Source organism: Dermacentor silvarum, chromosome 3 (assembly GCF_013339745.2).
Source record: "Dermacentor silvarum isolate Dsil-2018 chromosome 3, BIME_Dsil_1.4, whole genome shotgun sequence".
Taxonomy (NCBI): Eukaryota; Metazoa; Arthropoda; class Arachnida; order Ixodida; family Ixodidae; genus Dermacentor; species Dermacentor silvarum.
In genome coordinates this window covers 105,487,913-105,511,852 of record NC_051156.1, presented here as the reverse complement: position 1 = coordinate 105,511,852, position 23,940 = coordinate 105,487,913, and the positions used below count along the sequence as shown (strand labels likewise).

Sequence of the window (23,940 nt, the reverse complement as noted above, 5' to 3'; positions counted from 1 at the left end):
GTACGATGAGCCGGAGAAATGACGGAACAGGCTGAATAGAAGTAAAACATGTGAACGAGGTAAGATCTTGCTATTTTGCAGCGAGATGACAAAGTAATGACGTTGGTTTTAGGATTGAGTTCAGTAACGCTGCAGTAACAGGATCAGTTCATCGTTAAATATGCATCTCATTGCACGGTCTTGAACAGATGGCAGTGGATTAGAAAGGGGGCCTCAAACTGGGCATGCATACTCTAGTGTGTGACGATCGTGACCAGCTTGTTTGATTTAATGTCCACGACACGACAGTGCCTCATCAAGACGGAGGCCTGAACGTGGATAGCAAAGAGAAGGAAGGAGGGAAAAATTGAAAGTGCCGTGATTCGCTGGCGCATGCGCATACATTTCTTGCGAGATGCATACGCTGCATTGCTGGCCTGGAACTGGCTATGATACTATGACTATGAACACCTCGGCGTACTGTTATACGGAGAGTGCAGGCGTATATGTGAACGCATGCTTGGCTTGTAATACAGTGTCATATATGTTTATGTTCGGAAGAAATAGAGTTGCAACGGTGGTATTTCGGCCAGGAAATGCCTCGCTCTTTCTGTATCCTCTCGCGGAAGCATTTGTGCCTGTTATCGGGCGCTCCAGTTCCACGTGTACCGAACAGAGCGCAACAAAGAAGAGAGTGACGAAAAACCGTAGAGTTTGGACTGAAATAAGCCTTTCATTCCCACGAATCATTTAGATTTTGGAATAAAAAGCCTGTAATTTATCTACGTTTCCGCCATCGCAGTGCTTCTGTTCGTGAGCACCATTCTGTTTGAAGTCAAGAATGCGCGGTCTCTACGAAGCACAAAGCCGAATGGCGCAGGAATACTAATATGGCCGCATTAAAACTTAGCGGAAAACTCGCAAAAAGGACTAATTCGGAATTAGAAATGTGGAATTAGTAATGATCTCGTTGGAGTCTGACGGACATTTTTTGTTTACCCAGTCGAGTGACTCTTGCTGGGAATCATTTGCAAACAAGTTAAATTCTCGACCCGCTACAATGCAGCATATGAGTTAGTGTGCAAAAATTGGAGAGAGTTGATTACTTAAAGCTTACATTTGTATTGTGTGGTACCCGCCGCGGTGGCTTAGCGGCTCTTGTGCTGCGCTCCTGCACGAGATCGCGGGATCACATCCCGGTCGCAACGGCCGCATTTCTATAGGGGGCGAAGTGCAGAATCGCCCGTGTCCCGTGCATAAGGGGCACGTTAAGGATCCCCTGGCGGTCAAAATTAATCCGTAAACCATTAATCGTGGTTTTGGCACGTACAACCACAGAATTTATTCTGTATTGTGCGGCTTCGGCGCCGTGAATGCCTCACAAGTGTCTGCTACACTGAACCACCGGGCTATTCTTACTCATCTAGCGAAGACTAAGTACACCTTGGAATTGGCGTGCGTATGAAAATTTCATTTGTCGGTTTTACAGGCAACTGACTATTTTTTCCGTGTTTTTTTTTTCATATCATCTCAATAACTTGCATCTGAAGTATTTCACCTTCCGTTGAGCAGATTCATATTTTCATACATTTTATTTAACTGGCTCTCTCACTCTCCGTCGCGTTTGGAACGTGAAAGACAAGGAGGAGGAGGAGGAAAAAAGAAGGAAAGGCAGGGAGGTTAACCAGAAGCACGTCCGGTTTGCTACCCTACAATGAGTACGAAAGCGTACTCATTCCTTCTGGGCATGTCCGACACACCAATCTGTGACTCGTGCAACTGTGAGGAGACGGTGGAACACGTGTTGTGTTTTTGTCATCTTTATGAGACCGAACGTGACCTCCTCCGGAGTGTGTTAGACCGATTAGACAGCAGACCGTTTTCAGAGACAAAGATTCTTGGACCGTGGCCCCACGCGTCGCAGGCTTACAAAGCGACGCGGGCATTGTTACAGTTCATGAAGTCGACTGGCCTCAGTGACCGATTGTGAAGCGTTGGACAACCGCACGTGTTTATACTGCGAGTACTTTCTTCCCTCTCTCTCCTTTCTTTTCATCCCTTTAAACCCCTTCCCCCGTGTAGGGTAGCAAACCGGACGTGCTTCTGGTTAACCTCCCTGCCTTTCCTTCTTTTTTCCTCCTCCTCCTCCTTGTCTTTCACGTTCCAAACGCGACGGAGAGTGAGAGAGCCAGTTAAATAAAATATATGAAAATATGAATCTGCTCAACGGAAGGTGAAATACTTCAGCTGCAAGTTATTGAGATGATATGAAAAAAAAAAAACACGGAAAAAATAGTCAGTTGCCTGGAAAACCGACAAATGCGGTCTTATAACGCAGGCAGCTGGAAGAGCCGACGGCTCTCGCTATTTTTGTTATCGTGTTTTTCAGCCTTGTTCGGATTGTGTCCGCCGTCACTCCGCTAGGTGCCACGTGACGGATGATGAACACTTCCGTGTTTGAGGGCGTATAAAAAGGGCGCATTTTTGTTGTGATGCCATGCAACATCTGGTCGTTGACTCGTGCTCTTTGATAGCTCTGCAGATTCTGCTCCCTGGGTAAGTATGTGGATTAAGTGTTCTTTTTATCTTTCGGAAAATACGTAAACCGATGCTGTAACAAAACACACACATGACAAAGACATACGGACAAAGACAAGTGAATTTCTACTTTAACGAGCAAGCGTTATTGCGTAGAAGTGAAGGAACATAAGAATGTACTGTGCGCATAGCACTAAACACTTTACAGTGCTAAGTGCAAAATCATTTAAAGTAGTTACAATGAAAACGCACGTTATTTTATGCTACGCGCAATGATTTGTGAGTAATAGCCGCCACACGGATCTACAAAATCCAGACAGCTTTAACGGTATTGTAATAGATTTTTTCTTTTCACTTTAGATGCGCATTCCGCGAGGTGGCGCTACGCTTGCGTTATCACTAAAGTCCCTATATAAGAAAAGTACCGCCATCCTTTGATAAACGCCGCTTCTCTCTCTCCTGTATCTCCGATTGGACGATGATAGCGTAAGCTTTTCACTTCTTTATATATTTTTTTTCCGCCTCATAGCCATGTTGAAAGTCCTCTGCGCAGCCGCAGTCACCGGCGGCAGCGGCGGCGCGCGCCCGGCCTGAAAGCTTCAACGTGGACTTTCTAGGTGCGCCACCGTCGACTTGGCTTTCGCAAGCAAAAAGTAAAGAAAAAAGCAAGCGCTTTAGGAGAGGAGGCGGCGGAGGAAAGAGTCGATGGCGGTACTTTCCTTATATAGGGATTTTAGTTATCACTAGTATCGGCGTATGTAAGCAGTGGTGGATATAAAATAGAATAAAGGGAAATTATTATTACTTTTGATAAGGGATTCATTGACGGGAAGCGGTAGCGATACACGAGCGCAGCATCAGCAGCACACCAGTCTCGGCGGCAACAGCTCGCGATCTGCGCTCGCACCCGATATCGATGACAATGCCCCAGTGCTGCTTGCATCTGTCTGTTTTTCTTCACTACACTTTCCTTAATCACTACTGTTTTCGTGTCAGAACCGTCACTTAGTGGCTTTGGCTTTCGCTGTTTGATGCAAACTCACTTCCAGCATCAAAAGTTATCCACATGATCCCATAAATATTTGGCGCATGACTAAACATGAACTTTTTTTGAATATATGTGCAGGAAGATGACACATTTTTAGAATCTTAGGCCTTGAATCTTGGCTTTCGCTGTTTGATGCAAACCTGTTGTTTGCACCTTTCTATTTTCACTTCTGGCATTAAAAGTTGTGCAAATCATTAAACAGCACAGTTCGCACGTTTTTGCATAAATCTGCAGGAGGACGGCACATTGCAAGCATTTTAGCGCGCTTAGTTTATTTCTTACCTTTACTTGTCACAGTTCTTGTCGCGAAAGCTTTCACGGCTTTACTGCCTGTATTTATGAAGACTGAAGAACTGCGCTTCCATTTTACATAGCCATTTTTTTAATAAATTGAACACTGCGCCATATTCTAGCAGGCAAATTTGTCCGAGTATTGAACTGGACCACTTTCCGTTGCTCGGAGACAACGTGTTTCATATTCATTTGTGAAGGGCGTTTTCATGAGGCGGCGACGCTACTAAAGGGTGCCGTGTGCTCAAGGTCATATATGTGCTACATGTGGGGAAATATTGTTATGCTTGCTCTCGTTTTTGTTTCAGATAAGTGAAGAGCTGCCTGTAAAGTGTTCATCATGACGACACGTAGACCCAATCAGAGCTTGAAGGCAACGATCTTTATAGCGATCCTGTGCGTCTCTTCTGGTAAGGGTAGTTCGAATTGAATTTGAATTGTTGGTATTAATTTTTTATTTATTTTTATTTATGACGTACTGCAGGCCAAAATTTGGTCCTTGCAGGAAAGGCAGTCAATGCAGTAAACAAACGCGGAAACAGAAAAAAAAAACCATTAAGACAAAGTGTCAAGCCCTAATGTTACTAAAATACAAAGATACATTCACGCAAGATAGGAAACGTACTTCGCTTATAAAGTTAGCTAGTTTGTCACAGAAGGGGAGTTCCATTATATGTGCGAGGGAAGAAATAAAATATGTAAGTATTTGCCCTGGCAAAATAAGGGATGAGTGCATTTGGTTGATCGTGATGTGTGTGTTGATCGTGATGTGCCTTGTGGACAGAGCAATTACATATAAAGCGGGGTTTAAGGATATTTCGCTATTAATCAGTGAGTGTAAAAATCTCCGTGGTTTGAGGAGAGGAATATTGTTTGCGACCATTAGCTGTGTAGAGGAATCGTTGCGTTTAAACTTACAATGTATAAAACGAATAGCCTTTCTCTCAATTTTCTCAATTTCTTAATGTTAACTTTAGTGTACAGATCCCATGTAATACTAGCATATTCTAGTTTGGGTCTAATAAAAGTAACATAACTATGCAATTTAACCCTGGCAGGTGAATTTCTTAGCTTGTATCGTAAAAAGCGGACTTTTCGGAAAGCGGAAGAGCAAATATTGTTAACATGTAGTAAATTCCAAGAAAGGGTATAAGTGAATTTTACACCTATAGGTATTTGTAGTTTTCAACTTGCATTAGCGGGACAGAGGCCAGTCTGTACTCGTATTTAAGCGTGGTTTTGTTATGTGTTATGCGAATACAGACCGTTTTATCTTTGTTCAAAGCCACTGTCCCACTCATGACATCATTTTAGGTGCGAAGCACTTTAGAGGCCCGGGCTGTCGGCGTCTGTCGCGTGATCACGCTCAAAAAGAAGTGCTCAAAACAGGGTAAAAAAAGTGCAGAATTTATCAAAATTGGTTCAAAATAAACTAACATGATTCAGGATAATTGAAAAGACAGAAATAATCGAGCATTAAGTGCATATATCAGCAGAAACTCGTTAAAATTGGTTCCGAAACGCCAGACGGGTACTAGCGCAGCGCAAGAGAGGGTGCCACCACCCCACAAGCGCTCGATCACTCCTCCTCCAGCGCTACTCCAGCACCGGCGCATCACTGCTTCGCACTTCCCCAGGTTTCACGTTAGTGGAGCTGCATTAGCGCTGGACTTGAACTACACAAGCGCTGAAGTTGAGCAGAATTAGAGCTACATTAAGCACGCATTAATAGACACATCCGAGTTTTTTTTTATTTAACCGCTAGTGGACGTGCTCAGTTCAGCACTTCCCTGCATATCACCGCTAATATTCGTTATATTTCGTTTAAATATAAGCTTCCTAAGTAATATAGCTTTTTCAAAAGACCGTTAAGACTAGGACATAAGGTTCTTCAGCCCTTCTAGTGACATTAACAGCTAAGCTGTAAGAGAGAGAGAGAGAGGAAAGGAGAGGAAAGGCAGGGAGGTCAACCAGAAGAGCATCCGGTTTGCTACCCTGCACTAGGGGTAAGGGATAGGGGAAATAGAAAGAGAAAAATAGGGAGAGAATGAGCACTGAGTACACGTGGGACGATGTACAGGGACACTATAGGCCGTCTCTTAAACCGGTGCACTTCAAATACTGTACTAATGCACGCAACGCTTTTTGTGCCAGTGACGGGTGTATCCACGGTCCGAGTATCTTTGACTCAGAGAACGGTCTCGGGTCCAGTCGGTTTAAAGTTGTCCTTAGAGACTGGCGTTGTACGTCGTAGCGAGGACAGGTACACAATAGGTGCTCGATGGTTTCCTTGCACATACAGTAGTCGCACATCGGGCTCTCGGTCCATTCCCTTACGATGTGAGTAAGCGTTCGTGAACGCCACTCCCAGCCACAAGCGGCACAGCAAGGTTGCTTCGCCGCGGGAAAGGCTAGAAGGCAGTTGTAGACGTAGAAAGGGGACCAACTTATACAATCGGCAATTGAAGGCACTTGAATTCCGTAAATCTTTAGCTGTAAAAATAGTAAGATAAAAGGGACATGATCAGGGAGCTTTCTCTATCCATGTGCAAGCTCGCTTTAGTATAAACAGAAAGTTGACTGTTTGCGGTGTAGTCTTCCTTGCTGCGGTCTTCGTACTGTTTGCCGTGATCGGTCAAAATGCGCATGGAGGGGCACATTATAGCTCCCGAATTCAAGCATTGAAACAGATGCCATTCTGTGAAGTTGTATTGAAAACGAGGTTTGCGGACAAAATCATAATCAGAAATTGCCAGTTGGCATCTGCCTACTTTTTATTTTACACGAGCTTCCTATAGTTCACGTCCACAAAATGTCCAAGTTGGCTAAAACGACGTTTAGTATATCAAATTTATCGCTTTCATGTTTGTATGTTCTGTAAACCTAATTAAGTTCAGTTTGGTCATGCACCGAAGATATTCCACGAAATAAGACGCATTCATCTGCAAAAGGCCTAATTTGTGTACCACTAGTGACAACGGTGACAATATCATAAATACATGCATACCGTAGAACCAGCAATGGCACCGGATGTAACGGGGAGGCAGCCAGAGTTGTTACCATCAATTGAAACAAACTGCACGCGATCAGAAAGATAATCCTCTATCTATGCAACTAGAATATCAGGTAAATTAATATTTCTGAGCTTTCGAATAAGTTTCCAATCTGCTATTGGGTCGAACGCTTTACTAAAATCTAGAAAAAGGCAGTCAGTTTGACAGTTATTATCCAAACTTCTGCAAATGTATGAATTACAGTTAACAATTGTATCGTGGAATAATCTTTTGTAAAACCATATTGGCAATTTGTGAATACGGAATTTTCTTCTAAATATTCTCTTACACGGTTGGTGATGATATGTTCAACTAATTTGCAGCATGAAGTTAATGATATAGGGCGGTGATTTCGTAACGACAAGCGATTACCTTTTTTTTTGTAAACTGGCATAACTCGAGCTGTCTTCCAGTCAACGGGCAAGAAGCTGAGAACAGCATAGCAAGAAATCTATCGACAATTTCAGCATAGCGCCTGGACGGTCGTCCGGACCACACGATTGTTTCACTTTCAAGTTTAAAGGTGGTACCATGATATGAAACGAAGTGCACATCATGCTCCTAAAAAGCAGCATGATCAGTCATGCTATCTACGTTCTCATGGGAAAACACGCTGTGGAAGTACTTGATAAAAGGTTCAGCGATTTCTTTCGTGTCTGTGATAGTAGCTTCGCCGATCACTATCTCATTGACTGGCCTTGTACTGTCTCTGAAATAGCCCCCATTTTTTATGTACTTTTCACAAAGCTACGCAATACCGTTGTGAATAAGTAATCGTTCGAAGTTCTCAAATGCGGATGCCAACTTGTTCTGTATCACACTTATTAAGCTTATTATCTGTGGCTGTGCGAGCGTCCTTTTACTTCGTTTTATTTTCCGTTTTAGTTGCAGGATGTTACGCGTCATCCACGGTGTTTGTTTGCTGACTTTCCTTGCTTTGTTAGGCACAAATGTGTCTATACAGTACCGACACATTCTAAGAAACTTTGCCCAGAGGGTGAATACATCGTTATCGCAATCACTGAAGGCAGTAGGCACGTTTCCATGTAGTCTATTATATTTGCATCATCAGCTCTAGAGTTGTCTTTGAAGTTGTGTGTTGTGCTTTTAGTGACGACAGGCTAGAACATAGGTCGACAGACAGTTACAAGATTGTGATCTGACAGACGTTCATCAACCAAGACAGCGTAGTCTGAAAAGTCACGAACAACAAAGAACAGATCCAGTACATGTGCTCGAAGAACCTTGTACACGAGTAGGTTCATTCATTATTTGATATAGATTGTGTTCTAGATTAATGTGCAAACTAATAATATTATTTTTCTCAGCATTACAGCTTGCCTTAATTCGTTCCCACTTAATGCCAGGCACGCTAAAATTACCAAAAAGAAAATTTTCTTATGCTGAAAAGGAGACATGTGCTCTTGTAATTTGATCAAGTAATCAGGAGTACCCTACCGATGGTGTTGAGTGGGACAAACCGGATTGAGCAGCGCCTAAGTGTTTTAGACTTTAATGTGAGCATTTATAAGCCCCCGATAATTTCTGAATTCTTGCTCCATCGAAACGGCGATTGGGAAATGAACCCATAACCTCGTTCTCAGCAGCCTAAAGCGAATAGCCCCAAGTCGTCAATAGCCTCAAGCAGAGGCCTGACCGAATTAATTACTGACAGAAATAATGGTCCTAGCGTAGAAGAGAAGGGATACGCTTTCGCGTACTCTTATCACTGCCGTGCGCGCTCTGTCCATTACTGCCCATAGCAATAGATCCATCAATCCTGTCAGTCTATAGACTGGTTGGAATTCAGCTAAGACTGGTTGTCTATTCTGTGTAATTTCCCATTACGGGTGCTCAGCGGCTGTAACGCCCTGCTGCTGGTTACGAGGTTGCGAGTACAATTCCAATCCACCAAGGCAGCATTCCAGTGAGGTCGTGATGAATAAAACTCATGCGCAGTGCTTCGGGTGCACGCCATAAAATTCCATATGCTCAAATTTATTCCGGAGCCCTCCAATGCAGCGTCTCCAATAGGCGTTGTGTTGCTTTGAGGTGCTAAATACAATCAATCAGTAAATCAATCAATCAATCAATCAATCAATCAATCAATCAATCAATCAATCAATCAATCAATCAATCAACAGTCTAACCCAAGTGACCCGAGAGACTGCGCGCTCCCTCCGGGCTACGAGGCTCGAGTGTAAAAGAGGGGGGGGGGGGGGGGGGGGGCGTGCGTTTTCCGCCGCGCACGGCCGCCCCGGCGGCTGTTATCTTGAAAGCCATCTGCGGCGGCGACAGAGTCCTCCCTGCGCTGTGTTTTCGCGACTTAGTTCGAGTTGATGATAGTGGCAGCACGCAGGTCAATTCGCTCGCTGCTGCGTTTTGACAGCCAGTTTCCGCGGTCGTAGAGTGAGATGCGTTCATGTTTGCTTGTGCGCGCGTGACACCATGCTTGTTAATTTAGTTAGTATGCCTATGTTTACAAGTTTATACGGCTCATAAAGCTCCTTAATTCGTATAGCTGTCCACTAATTTGTTATCGCAATCGATGCTTCGCCTTGAGGGCGAAACTGCGACTTTTTTTTCTTTCAGTATGAAATTACTATCTGCATTCTTTTACTACGTCAGCTGTTATGGGCTCAATATAATAGCTGTTTCGGTTGGCAATGCTGTCCGCCTCCGCCACCGCCGGTGTCCGTCGCAGCTATCGCCAGGAATGATAAAAAAATACCCAGCCAGTTACTGTACGAGTCAGTTACTCTACCACTGCGCCACTCCACCGCTTGGTAGCTGCTGCGGAAACATGCCCTATACAGGCGTCCTAGCGCACGAGGAGTCAAGCGATGTGATATGCGCACCAGCGTATAGCGTCGATACGTGCACACTTTGCATTGCAGTTGCATATTATTGCACCAGGCGGCACGCTATGTAGCAGTTGCATCGTATCGTGCCACTTGTCACGGGATGTGAAATGCGCGCAGCGTAACGTCGATACGTGCAAACTGCATTGCAGTTGCGTTGTATTCTGCCAGGTGTCACGACATGTAGCAGCTGCATCGTATAGTGCCACGTGTCAAGGGATGTGACATGTGCGCCGCGTAGTCTCGATAGCTGGGTTTACTCTTCGGTACACGTTATGGCGTCCTCCTCGCAAGGTACGAACTGCTGCTGAAGAAGCAAATAGTAGAGCTACGCGCGTGGCTGCAACCAGGCAACGTCGGGCTCAGCGGACCACTGTACAGAGAGCAGCACAAGCCACAGCTCGCCGTCGACGCCGGGCGGACAGTTCAGTTCGTTCTCGTGAAAACAACGCAAAGAGACGGTCTCTTATGGAGCCGCTCCTCCAGCTTACGCTCTGACTGTGCTGTGTGTGCAGCGAAGGCCTGCAACTTTGTCACGCACAAGCGTAGATGCCCCGCTAGTCAAATCGCCAAGATTACGTTTGTCGCTGCGAGGGAAGCGAGCGCTGGAGGAGGAAGGCGCCTGGAGGTGGAGAAGAGAATCGCCGCGTTCGTGCCCTTTCCGTTTGTTATTCGACGTCGCGGGGCTCGCTGTGCATGTTCGCGGCGTACATACGCTAGCGCGTAACCCGCGTTTACGAAGTGAAACGTCACTGTAACTTTTTGTACCTGAAAGAGCATGCAGTAGTAATAAGTTTCGTGAATTATCACGCATGGTAGTGATCGTCCGGTCACAACAGGACTGCAGTGAAAGAAAGAATTTACAACTGCAAAATTACGCCTGCTTTGATTCAATGGTATCGCGGATACATGTTTCCCATGGCTTGCATGTCGCGAAGTCACGTTGTGCTTTGCTATAAGGTAAAGCTAGAAAGCACGCGTTAAACTGAAGCCGCTATGGCTATGCGCAAGAAAGTTTCTATATTTGCGGCTGCCAAGAATTTCTTAGATGCTATGTCACTATGTCAAACACTAATACACAGTTAGCGAAGAGCGCAGTGAGACGCGCACCGTAGAAGACGATAAATTGTCACGTTCAATTACGTACAGTCGAATTAGCGAGTCCAGGTCCAAGCGCAACCCGGTTTTTCTCTTTCAACTTTACCTACGAATCATTTATTCAGAAAGGAAAATTACTTGGTTATGTCGCGTGCAAGCAACTTGCTCGGCTGCTTGCTGGTTCTTTCAAAACGGACTGCGTACGTACGTTGGTAATGTTTTCCAACAGGTGTCCCCACAAAATTGCTTTAACCGCATTCCCCGTCGTAATAATTTAATGAGGAGTGGTGTCATTTGCATGCATCGCATCGAATTCTGTGTGACTGTACCTGCGACTCATTTTAGGTTTCACGTGAGAGAGATAAGGCGCCCAGCTTTGCCGCGCTATCGCTGTGCGCTTTTCGCAACTTTCGATGTTCGTTGAGCCCGATGTATTGTTCTTGTCTTATTTCAAATATTACACAGTATGCTCTACCTTCCTTGCCTTACAGGGACATTGAAGGGCCTGGGAACAAGTGCTGCTGGTATAGTGAAAGAAATAGAATCCATCCTTGGTCAAGGAGGAGCATCAGGTTCCGGAACGGGCGGTAATGGCAGCCCTTCAGGCGTAGGCCGCACTGGAACAGGGATTGCGTCCTTGTTTGGACTAGGTGGTAACGGAGGTCCTTCGAGTACGGGAAGTAGTGGAACAGCGGGAATTCCTGGCCTCGGTGGCGGTGGAAGCGGAATGATCCCTGGTATCGGAGGCACTAGCACAGGGGCTGGCTCAGGTACGAGCGGAAGCGGAAGTTTGTCGGGAGCGGGTGGTGCCTGCAAGCGGTGCAGGAGGAAGCACTGGTACTGGGGGTATCGGAAGTATTCCAGGTGTCGGAAGCATCCCGGGCATCGGAAGTATCCCAGGCATCGGAAGTATCCCAGGCATCCCAGGCATCGGAAGTATCCCAGGCATCGGAAGTATCCCAGGCATCGGAAGCATCCCGGGCATCGGAAGAAGTGACAAGGATGGCCGTAGTGGATAGAAGATCACTGACAAGGATCTATGATACGGGCTCGCCAGATGTGCAAGGCATCGAGTCAATGCTCCACATGGAATGGGCGAATAACGCCAAACAACAGAAGGAAGGGTGACTGAGTGACACGAATTTCTCGGAAACCAAACGAGCGCCTCTGTTTCTTTGTTACCTGTTGTGTGAATAAAAAAAATAAAAAAAGAAGACCTAAAGGAACAGAGTTATTTGGTTTCTTGATGTTGACAGTGGTTCCAAGAACCACTAGCTATTATCGTGCCTATACATATTTATCATCTTTCACACGCAATAAGACGTGCACGAGCAATTTTCTTTATCATACTGTAATTAGATGCGTTACTTCACTATATTTCTTTGTGTATTTAATAATTGGTTTCGCGAGTCAATTCAACGAAGTTGAGGAGTTACAGAAGCAGCATACATGCGCAAGTTTGTGTACTCGAATGTTCCTATGTGTGTTTGCTTTATTTGTTTTTTGCAATTAACATTATGAGCACAAGTAACATGTCGGAGTATTGGGGGCGAGCTCCACCACTGGAAAAGCTGGCGCCACCGTCGGCGTGACGTGGTACTAGGGATCACGTGGACACAGCGGCCGCGTCGTCTGCTTCGGAAGTGCCGAAATGAGCTGATAACGAAAGCTTAGTCCCACCTGCGCTACGGTTATGATTAAGTGAGGATGTTTTCCAGCTTCGGGTGTCTGCTTGACAACACTTGAAAGCACTTGATACCGGTAGTGGCTGCCTTTGAAGGTGTCCGACATGCTACGCTATAGCTCGGTGCCGCAGTGTCGGACGCGCACGCACGCAACGGAGCCCGGTGTCAGCCTTCACACGTACCCGCAGGCCAAGCTGCATGATTGCGAAACTTAGAACCGGCAAACAGCCATCGGATACAACTCGGGTGTGTAGCAAGAACTTCCGCGAGGAAGATTTCTGCTACGGCGTTGGGGCGGCGATGTTCGGTGAGTAGCCGAAAGCGTGCACTGAGAAGCTCGCCCGCGCGCGCTGCCCGGTTAATGTCATGAAGATTTGGTCTATGAACTTGTTGATGCTAGATACTGGCAAGTTCACCAGAATGGAAAGGGAACGGTAAGAAACACATTAAAAAAGGCATAGCATTTGCTCATGTTTGCGTTAGCACCAAACAATGAATGTACTGGATTAAAAAAAAAAAAAAAGCAGCGGGAAATTCCTCGCTGAGAAGACCGATAACATAGAGTGCGACGCAACTTGAGAAATAACGAAATCGAAATGTCCAAGAATTTAGAAGAAAAGAAAAAAAAATGATTGAATCGTCGCGATGGCCCATCACGAGTCGCCGTATAGCGTCGAAGTCCCTAGTTATAACGAAATTATTCTTTAACAGCTCTGACAGCGTCCACGCAACAATGGTTGCTTGTGTACTGTCAAATGTTCATATCTTGCGGCTCACGGTACGGTGCGAAAACGCGATCGCATGCAGAAGCGCAGTCGGTCGCTGCGAACCCGTACACTAGCTGCATTAAGGCTTCATTGTGTTATGCTCCATTTGGTTATACTGACAACACACTATAAGAAAATACTTCACATAGTCTGCTCTCAGCGATTGCCTACCTTTCACGTAAGAAGTTGGTTCGGGTGACCCATCGCGGCGACCGCGCGCAATGGGCGTTCACTGTACGTATTCGGTAAAGAGATCGCGCCTGTAAACTATTCTGCGCTTTCTGTTTGCCCAAGATTATTAATTCGACAGTAAGAAACTTCCCTCGATTGGAGAGTACTTACAGAAATGGTCAGGGGGGCTCCCGCGTGGTTTTTATTGAGCGCCGACAGCCAAACTTACGAGGAGGGCGCCGCGTTATCCTTCATGTCGCAAGCGAGGCGCTTCCGACAGATAGCGACTCCGTAGCACCTCGCCCCCAATAGGTGTAGGCGGAGCAACATATAGGCACCAACCTCTCCTTAAATACAGTTATAATTAAAGCAGCAAAGCTGGATTCATCCAACAGGGCTCCGTGGCTATGGCGTTCCACTGCTGAAGACGAGGTCATGGGTTTGACTCCCGACTGCGGCGATCGGAGTTTGACAGAGGCAGAATGCAAGAAAGCTCGTGTACACAAATTCGGAAGCACGTTGGGGTACTCCAGGTGGTCAAAATCAAATACGTAGTTCCATGTATCGTGTATCATGGCCTGCTACAGCATCTCTCGTCGCCTATATATATATATATATATATATATATATATAGTATATATATATATATAGTATTTATTTAACAGATCAAACCTATATGATGAATGAATCAAAGCTGAATTGATACACGACGGGTAGGATTGCTGATTCAGCCCGCATACGAGCTCGACGTGGCTGAGCTGCAACGGGTCGCGCCGCTAGCAGCTCTTCTGCGGCTTCCTCGTGCGCTGCTTGATTCGACGGCACGGAGCTATAGGTTATGCTAAACCGCGACATTGAGTCCTTGGTGGGAATCTAGCTTTAGGGGTGCGTAGAAAGACACTATTGTTGATCATGGTTACTGCGACATACGTCTCAAAATGTTTCTACCAGCGCACATCGTGTACCTATTTTCGAGGCATTCTTGGTCCATGAGTGCCCGGAGCATACGCTGCTTTTACGTACAATGCGTTCATAGGTAGCGAAACAAAAAAACAGCGTAGGAGGCGCTTGCTGCGCATGGCGTGCACGAAATAGGAAAAACGCAGCCTCCAACCACTGATACCCCTTGGAAAACGATGAGAAAACGCAGAAAGGAGTAGCGCCAGGTGGTATATTGCCAAATAAAAAAAGGAGGGTTTGTCAGGTGAAAGTCACTGCGCGTGGGCACTTTCCACTGCGCAGTTATTTGCCGCATTGCTAACTAAGGGAAACAGCCGCATACACTCACCGTTTCTCTGAAAAAAAAAAAAAAAACGATGAAAAAAGCAGAAGAAAGGATAACCAGCTGTTATGTAAAAAGCTTCCGTAAAGCGAAACTCGCTACACAGAGGACCATTTAAACTGCGCAGTTATCTGTCGCATGTCTTTCAATGCAACCGACATTGTGACGCAGAATGAGTTCTCCGGGCTACTAGTAAACAGAGATTTGTGTGCCGTATCACACGACATGCAGTTACGTCTCGTTCCGGGAAGAGAGGATTTATGTACAGGTCGGCCTGAACAGGTTCACTGTATATATAGCTTGTTACTCTGCACGTGGGAGCAAAAGTGAATGAGAGCAACAGTGGCGATGAATGACAATAAGAAGAAGGAAAGGAGTGGATGTATATGTACAGTGTGGACCTCTGTTAACGGGAGCACTGTAATGTGTGGCTCTTACTGCACTGACACTCTAGCTCCATGTGCCGGCTGAAGTTATGTACATACACTGCATAGGTGTGTGGAAAAGTGGCAACGTCACCAACCATAAGTCATTCTGTTGCATATCTAGGCCATTGTACACTTGCTAGCGTTAAATATTTTCTCATGCTCTACAGATCACGTGTCCCCTTTTTGCGTGGACCGAGATGTGCATTATACAGCGGCCGTAGTCACTTGTACATTCGCGTGACACCTGGGAATTCCTATTACATTATTGCTGCCTACTTCGCAGTCGTAGTATCAGGCCATGGGCCGAGAAGAGTGCCGTCGACAGTACTTGCTTACCAGACTTAATTTGTACATGTATGTGACAGAAAAAAAAACAACTGCAATTACTTCCTTCAAAAAGTGTGTATGATCACACTGACCAAATACAGCCACACAAAAGTAAGCGAGTAATTATTAAATGTTATCGATTTCTTCTACGATAATTTCTTCCCAACATGTATTACTACTATTGCACGAGTGCAGAAAACGGAACACGCTGACCTGGCATTTTCGGTGTGTCCTCTACGGCACTCGACACGTTGTTTCTCTTCAGTAACAATTGTTTTGCAAAAATTTTCTTTGGCTATCGTCCCTAGTTTTCTTGCGGAAACATCATCAGCGACAATGATTTAACTCGCTGGAGGGAATGCGGTCTCGTTAAATACGAACACCTTGCGCACAAGAGTGTGGTTACCCAGTGGCGTGATACTTGCGTCTGGGTATATATACTCTATGCAGCATACCATGCATGCTTCATTGTTGTGGTGGCTCGCCGCAGGCGCTCCCGGGATGGCCAATGAAAAGCTGAACAAATCTTCCATCGCTGATTTCCTGGTGTCAACTTTCGAAGTGGTCACCGCTATCGAGCCATACCAGCGCCGTTTCGAGTCGTTGGTCCAATATTCGGTGGAGCGTTAAGATGAGGAAACCAATACTGAGCGCCCGTGATCTGCCTGTTTGTATATGCGCATCCGGGAGGCTGCTGCGTGGCCCGCGACTACAGGCGTTGTACTGTAGTTACGTCAAATTCAAGATCTGAAAGCTGCGCCACCTGGCGTCTTATCCATGAAGTAAGTGGTTGCATGTAATAGGTTACTGAAAAATTTCAGTGCATTACGTCAAGCATTACTGAGTAAAATATGTAATCGATCAATTAAAAAACTGCAAAAAATGTACTTGATTACAAGTAACTACTTACATGTAATTCGTTACGCACAAGTCTGGCTTATACCGACGCTGTTATGCAGCTTCATTAGCACCCTTCCCCCCATCCTTTCACTCCCTCCTTGCAAATGTGCGCACTCGGGGGACAAAGTATGGAGACCAATGGTACCACGTGAAATTTTTTTTCCTTCGCTGGCACGTGTATGGTGGCTGGAATCAAGTGGTAAATCATATATGCGCGTATTTTACCAATTCAATGTATTGAAGCAACTCCACGTTGCGGAGCTGTGCTAGAAGAAACTTAATTTTTGTTGCTGTTGCTGTGGTCTAGAAACTCTTGCTCGCGAGGGTGGACGCTTGAAACGAGAGGAAGAATAAACTTCCACTACAAGTTAATCTTGTTCCCACATCTTTTATGTTATCGATACGTCGATAGCGTAGTTATAGCATACAAGTCGCGTTTATTCAAAAGGATTACCGAGTGGTTAAACCCTAATACTTCATAACTGCTGGTAGTGCCGCCGCTGTCGATAGAAACCGCAGGACAATAATTCGCCCGCTGTTCGCGTTGCACAGAGCTTAGTACGACTGAGTTACTTTGCGGAGCTTCCGTATTACGACAGAGTATTACACGCTACGCACAAAGATGAAGTACAGCTATTAGAAGAGAGGCGCAAATTAACACATACACAGATGAAGAAGACAGGACGAGCACCCCTCACGCACACGTCCTGTCTTCTTCGTCTGTGTATGTGTTCATTCGCACCCTTTCTCTAATAGCTGTGCTACCAGCTATACAAGAAGTACTCCCAAAATAGCGAGCTTGAATAATAACGTCGAGCCTCGGTACAAGCGACACATATGGTGTAGCAAGGGTTGCGCTCGTAAACTTCACAGCTCGGACGACGGGTATTTTTTAGCTGCATTTTGAAGTTCGCCGAGGATTACACGTGACTGCCACGTGATTTTTTGGTGTCACGTGACTTGTATTCTGTTATGAAGTTTTTGTTCCCCTCTCAGGTGACGTCATTCCTGGCAGGAAGTTTTTGCGCGTATACAGATGCGCCCAAACAAAAGTGGGGCAGCTCCGGCGGAGTGCACCATCTCAGTGAATACATCCGAGTGAGGACGCAAAGCATTAAATCAGGTGAGTTACTGCATATTTTTCGCTTAAAAGTTTCTTTCGATTAGTATTTTTTTTATCCAGAAGAGAATACATTTTCTGGCCAATTTAGCGGCACGAACGTTTACTTCCCTTGTGGCACGCTGAATACATGGAAAGCGGCAACTTCTGGCCAAGGTAATTATCTATGATGTTTGTTCTCATTTTGAGCGAAATTTCTGGTTAAAATCAAACTGAAAAAAAAAAGTTTGGCGTGCCAATATTGCGCCTTTTTCTTTTAGTTGAATAACCTGAAATACTGGTTATAAATTACGTTCTTCATAAACACGCACCGTACTTCAGTGTCTGCGTGCTTTTGGGTGCACCTTCTTTACTTCGTATCGTTGTTAAACGCTTACGCTGAACGACACAGATCAAAATAGAATTCCTATTTATGTTCTCTGCCACCACTGTGAGCATACATCACTTGTCCGAACTTCATAACTTATTGACATCTGTTAGTAAATCTTGAAATTGGGCTATTTTGTGAGTACCCAGCTTTTTTTCCATAAGCGTTAGAACACTAATTGGAAGAAGACGAACATAAAGACACGGAACTGAACATGTGAAGCGCTAACTAACAACACTTGTTGGCGCTTCATATGTTCAGTGCCGTTTCTCTGTGTTCATCTTCCTCCGAGTAGTCCTCTAACGCTAGCACAAAAATATGGGGCACAATAACATAAAACTATTCCAATCTGTTATTACGATATCAATTAATATGGACAATCCAAGCGGATTTCTGCCGTCGGCGTCGTCGGCGTCGCCGTGAGGTTCCGTATGAAGTCCAAGGGCGATAAAATCGTCGCCGCGTGCCGTATGCTGTAAGTGCAAGTGAAAGCACGCGAGGGACGCGCGCCTTCACGGAGAGCGAACGCACGGCGGAGAGCAAACGCGAGTGCTTCCGTCGTGCGAAAGGCCATGGAGGGATGGGAGGGAGGGAGGGGAGGCGGCATTTAGCTGCGGCACCAAATGCGTATCTTGCGACCGGGCGCAAGGGGAACTGGCGACTACATCTCCCACGCGAAAGGAGGAAAACGGGAAGGCAGCGCGGGAGGGCGGGGGTGCGGCTTCTACTCTGCCAGCAGCTGCGTACTTGTACTTTGCGCGGCTCCGGGCTGTCGCGCGCGCCGTATCTTGAAAGCGCGATCTCCTCAGGGCTCGTATACCTTTGTATACGCTGTACTTTCGCCGCTCAGTTTCCGTTGAAGCGATAGACCGCACGAACTTTCGCTTCGCTGCTGCTGCCGCGCTTGCTCACTCAAGCGTTTCAACAGTGGTTGTCTGCGGTCATCCAGTTAAGGCTGATTCACACTAGGCCGACACGGCACCGATTTTGGTCAGCCGACGGTTGGCGACAGCGTTTTCCTTCCTTTAAACCGTTGGCCATAGCGTTTTCCGTCCTGTAAACTGCTCGCGTCACAAGTTGGCAGACCTAGATTGTTCTCGTGTCGGCATAGTGTGAATCAGCCTTTCGTAACCGAATGTGTCCAAGCCGATGAAACTACTATCCTCACTCCGTATAGCTCTCTACTAATTTGCTGTCGCAATTGATGCTTCGCCTTTCGGGCGAAACTGAGACTTCTTTATTCCAATCTCCTGGTGTCAAATTTACGTAATCGCCGACGCATGCATCGGGCGGTGACCTGCAGCGTTGCCTGAACAGCCCAATCAAACGCTCACCTCATTCATAGGAGGCCACGTTTGTTCGCTTTCAAAACGAATAACATTGCATACCCTGAGCGGGTTTTCTTATCTAATTCGCTGACAAGAGGCGAGGAGCACGCTCAAGTGGATAGGCTTTCGATGGGACAGAGCCAGTGCAATGAAAATAGATAACCGCATGAAGAGGATGGTGCCGGCGTCTCCGATTGGTCAGTTTCCCCTGACTTAGCTTGCGGCGGCTGGTCGAAAGTCGCGGCGGCGTGCAATGGAAGGTTAACAATGCCGCTAAAATGGATCCTCAGCAAGGATCAATTGGCAGAGGGATGTCGTACACGGGCCCAAAGGGCTCGATAACATTTTACTGCGACGCAAAAGGGTTTATAATACGCAAATAAACTCATGATCACCGGCAGTTGTGAGTAGCGAGTGCCTGAACCATGGCCGCTGGATAAAAAAAAAAAGTTTTTTTTATCTAGCGGCCGTGCCTGAACTATCGGCCGGCAGCCATCTTCTATTCCTTTCGGAACGGGGCAGTCTCTGGCTATTCACCAAAATGCAGGTTTGTTGGGCATAATAATGCACTTTAATGCTTACACGCCACTTTGACGTGGCGAGCTTTTGTAATTTTGTGACGTCATGTGACAGAAAGATGAAGTGCGCTCCCCCCAAGAACTTTTGACCCATTTCGGCGCGCTAATGCTGAAAAAATTGTGGCGTCAGAAATCATCACTTTGCTTTGGTTCGGTCTAATCATGAATAATCAGTGCGCTCACTCCATATCAGATGGGTAGTTTTCGCGGTTTTTGTGACGCCGCGTGACCGACAGGCGAAGCAATACATGTACACCAGCGGTGCTATAACGTACAGCTATTGAAAATTGTTTCTATATATATATATATATATATATATATATATATATATATTCCGTTTCTCCAATCAGTCTTTCATGATTGGAGAAACGGAATAGAAACAATTTTGAATAGCTGTACGTTATAGCACCGCTGGTGTACGTGTATCAAATGATGCAAACAAGCTTTTTGTTGCCGAACAGACTCCTCGAAACTTATCATTTGCTCTTTTTTTATTGCGAGTATTCAATATGATTCGGTATTCCCCAGTCGTTTTTCTTGCATATTAAGACTTGATTCGATAAAAAAATCACTATTCGAATGCCCCCATAAATTAGTACTGCAACCATGGACCAGGGAGCCCACACCTTCCACCTCTTGAAATAACCTGCGCATGCACCATGCGGACAAGTCAGTCGCACTCTAGCGCGTCGCCATCACGTGACAAGATAAAGTTTACTTTGTCAAACCGGTCTAGGAACCGGTCCAATGTTGCATACCTTTTGTGGAACCGGGATAATATTTTATATGTCCGAACCAGAACTGAACCTGATCGAAATCAAACACAAACCGAACAGGTATTGTTTTACGATTCGACATCTTGATTGCAACCCTGTAACTTATTAATAAAAACGGCGTCACATGTTTGCAAAGAGCACCTATTGAGGCATCTCAAGCGAGCAAAATTAATGTAATATAGGGCGCTTAAAAATGTACCGCTAATAGGTGAATACGAATTTTTCGAAACACTCCTAAGCAATGTAGCAACGTACCGGAATCTTTATGCTCATAAATCATATTTTTACAATTTAAATCCTTAACAGATATAATTTACGGTGTGCGGACAGCTAAAATTGTGGCACAACTAAAAATGTGTAAATATTGTGCGTATTATTAATCTCGCCGATTTCTGGCAATTCTTGAAAAAAAAAGAATCCGGGCCCTAAATTGAATTTATACTAGTTACAGTCAATAGTTCGCGTTTCTCTCTTAAAGGGTCCTTAAATCAGCTTTGATAATTTAGAAAGAATCGCGTGCACCTCTCCGTTCTTTTCCGTTTTTCAAGCCGTCGTGGCGGCGATGGAGTCAGGGATGTGACGTGACCACGGAAAAAGCTATCGATTGGTACATATGCGAGAGAAATTATTGCGGTTCAGTTGGCCAGTGGTGCGCAGTCAACTGATTTCACTATGCGTGGTATTTCTTGCACTGTAGTAGCCAAAGTTGCGGTAACTAACCACGTCAACACAAAAAGCAAACATACATTTCGGATCCGTCACACCAGGGTAGACAGAGAAACGATCTTGCCTGCCTTAGTGTGACCGAGGAAACCGTATGGCCTCCGAAACATCTATATGTTTTTATTACGATAAGAATTATGTACACCGTTTAGGCGAATTTACGTCACACACACACACACACACACACACACACACACACACACACACACACACACACACACACACACACACACACACACACACACACACACACACACGCACACGCACACGCACACGCACACACACACACACACACACACACACACACGCACACGCACACGCACACGCACACACACACACACACACACGCACACGCACACACACACGCGCACGCACACGCGCACGCACGCACGCACACATGCTATACCATTCAACCTCCAAAGATGCTGAAAATGTTATTGATTGAATGATTTCTTAGAGCGTTTGAGAATCCCAGTACGCAAGCGAAATTAACGAAGCGTTTCGTTAATGGAGTATGTCTTTTATCCTACATTTTCTGACTATTAGGAAGCGCAAAAAAATATATTACGGCTCACAACCTGAAAATGACGTAATTTTACTGCGCAGCTCTCTACGGGCAGCGCAGTGGCGCCTGTGCGGTACCATTACGCGCCCTACACGGCGTGTTCAAGCTTTTGGGGCTGCCAGAAATTTTGGCGCCCCCGCGTATGTCACATCCGCGTATAGTCACACCCTTGCATAGTTAGAAGAGTTCGAGCGCAAAGCTAAATCTTGCCATCTCAGTCAATGCTACACCCTTCGGGCGAAACTGCCTATTGTTTCACCTTGATTTGGTCAGTGACCGCAACTTCATGTTTTGCATTGCGTGTGTGCAGGCCACAGCGTGTAGCTGAAAAGTAGAAGTTCTGATAGGTGGTATTCGAAGGTGTTCGCAAAGAAAAAAGTAGAGTACCAACGTGACGTTTGGCTGCGACGTAATGCGTACGCGTCTTCTAGAGAAGTATGTAGCGAGAAAGAGAGATCGCCCGAGATGCGGCCAGCGAAGCCGAGAGAAACCACTCGCTTTTCTGCGTTGTTTACTAAGGGCACTTTAATTGAAACATATGTCTTGAGCAGTGGTCTAATGAGGGCATTTTCTTGCGAATAACATGTATTTGAATAGGGAAATAGGAGCTGGCCTTGTGCTAAAGCTTTCTCTTAAGGTATATTCATGTAGTAAATGAGCACTGTTGAATGGTTCGAAAAGTATCTTCACATCAAACAGCTGACAGTTTTGCGTTGTTATGCTACGCTCACAATATGATTGTTAGCAATCTTCATTAGCTGCTTCCCTGCAGGATAACTTGAGACGGCGCTACATGGCCAACATGCTTTCGTGGACGATCAAGAGTGGAAAGGGTGCGTTGCTAGCGGCACTTTTTCTCATCATGTGTGGTAAGCATGTCTTCACGTTCAGCACATCTAATATGAACGTGCGAGTTCTTTGTCACGATAATATTTTAATCAGCATGAAACACTTAATTTTGAAAACGTTTAATTTTGCCCCGCCTTATCCTACTACAGGAAGTGGTGGCTCCACTAACGGATCCGGAAGTGGAAGTTTGTCGGGTAGCAGTGGAAGTGATACCGGCAGCACCAACAACAGCAAAATATCCGTAGAGGTCGTACTTGGTGCAGGTGGAAATCCCGGCAACGGAGGGACCGCAGGTATCCCCGGCATCGGAGGCAGTGTACCAGGACTCGGAAGTATTGGAAGTGGTGGAGCAGGAAGCGTCCCAGGAAGTGGAGGCAGCGTCTCGGGATCAGGAATTCCTCCCGGTGGCGCCGGAAGCGTGCAGGGACTCGGTAGTGTACCAGGACTAGGAAGTATTGGAAGCGGTGGAGCAGGAACAGGAGCGATACAACCGGGCGTTGGATCTGGCGGTCTCGGAAGTCCCACCGGTGGCCTGCCAGGTGGCGGAGCAGGCGGAGGTGTTCCAGGTGTTGGAATTCCGTCGGGATCCGGAACAGGAGTGGGCAGCGATGGAAGCGGAACCACAGATGCCAACCAGGTCAAAGTCGTCCTGACAGTTAAGGGTGATGACAGTAACGGTGGAGTGAGCGGGTGAATGGGGCTTGACAGGAGTGTGCCATGGTGGTAAATACGTTTCAGTAGAGAATATAGATTGTTTGGAGGGAGTCGAAGGGCTTGATAGATAAGCGACGCTGCTGGATCACTGTAATGCTCTAGCTAACCTGCACCGGCCTACTTAGGCGAATACTTGTACGCGGTTGAAGTCAATATACGCACGTTGTTGCCACCATGTTGAAAAGATGCTGGCGTTCTTGTAGTCTTTTGTCACATTGAACGAATAAAAATGAATATGTAGTAAACGTTTGCGTACTGACTTGGCAGATCACTTTTCAAGTGGACTTACTGCTATGGCTCAGCAATTACGGTCCTCCTCTCCTGTGCACTTTGTCATGAACCAGGGGCCAGATTCACAACAACGTACTTACGCTAAAACTGTTGGTAAAAGCCAATTGTGGTGTTGGACATATCATTATCGAAGGCGGCTGGCCAATGACAAGGAGCACTTACGAACGAAAAGCTTTGTGAATTCAGCCTCAGGCTGCGGTG

General features: G+C 45.9%; 1 protein-coding gene across 3 annotated transcripts; it reads left to right on the top strand.

The window, feature by feature from the left end:
* The first annotated feature begins 2,448 nt into the window (after nt 1-2,448).
* Nucleotides 2,449-23,697, top strand: LOC119445656 (acanthoscurrin-2-like). 3 transcript variants are annotated; one of them, XM_049663491.1, is made up of 5 exons: nt 2,449-2,535; nt 4,165-4,266; nt 17,425-17,551; nt 22,658-22,754; nt 22,884-23,697. In XM_049663491.1, exons 4-5 carry the CDS (start codon nt 22,679-22,681, stop codon nt 23,426-23,428), a joined length of 621 nt encoding a protein of 206 aa, XP_049519448.1. In that variant the 5' UTR covers nt 2,449-2,535; nt 4,165-4,266; nt 17,425-17,551; nt 22,658-22,678; the 3' UTR covers nt 23,429-23,697. The 3 variants fall into 3 exon arrangements, 1 of the variants encoding a protein (XP_049519448.1); XR_007465993.1 differs by lacking the exons at nt 17,425-17,551; nt 22,658-22,754; nt 22,884-23,697 and adding exons at nt 11,360-11,732; nt 11,769-12,094; XR_005190651.2 differs by lacking the exons at nt 17,425-17,551; nt 22,658-22,754; nt 22,884-23,697 and adding an exon at nt 11,360-12,094.
* Nucleotides 23,698-23,940: the final 243 nt, after the last annotated feature.

Bases quoted from the DNA above. Each gene is read 5' to 3' on its own strand.
- LOC119445656 (XM_049663491.1), top strand. From the start codon at position 22,679: ATGGCCAACATGCTTTCGTGGACGATCAAGAGTGGAAAGGGTGCGTTG. The intron at 22,755-22,883 runs GTAAGCATGTCT...ATCCTACTACAG, and splicing joins ACTTTTTCTCATCATGTGTG to GAAGTGGTGGCTCCACTAAC.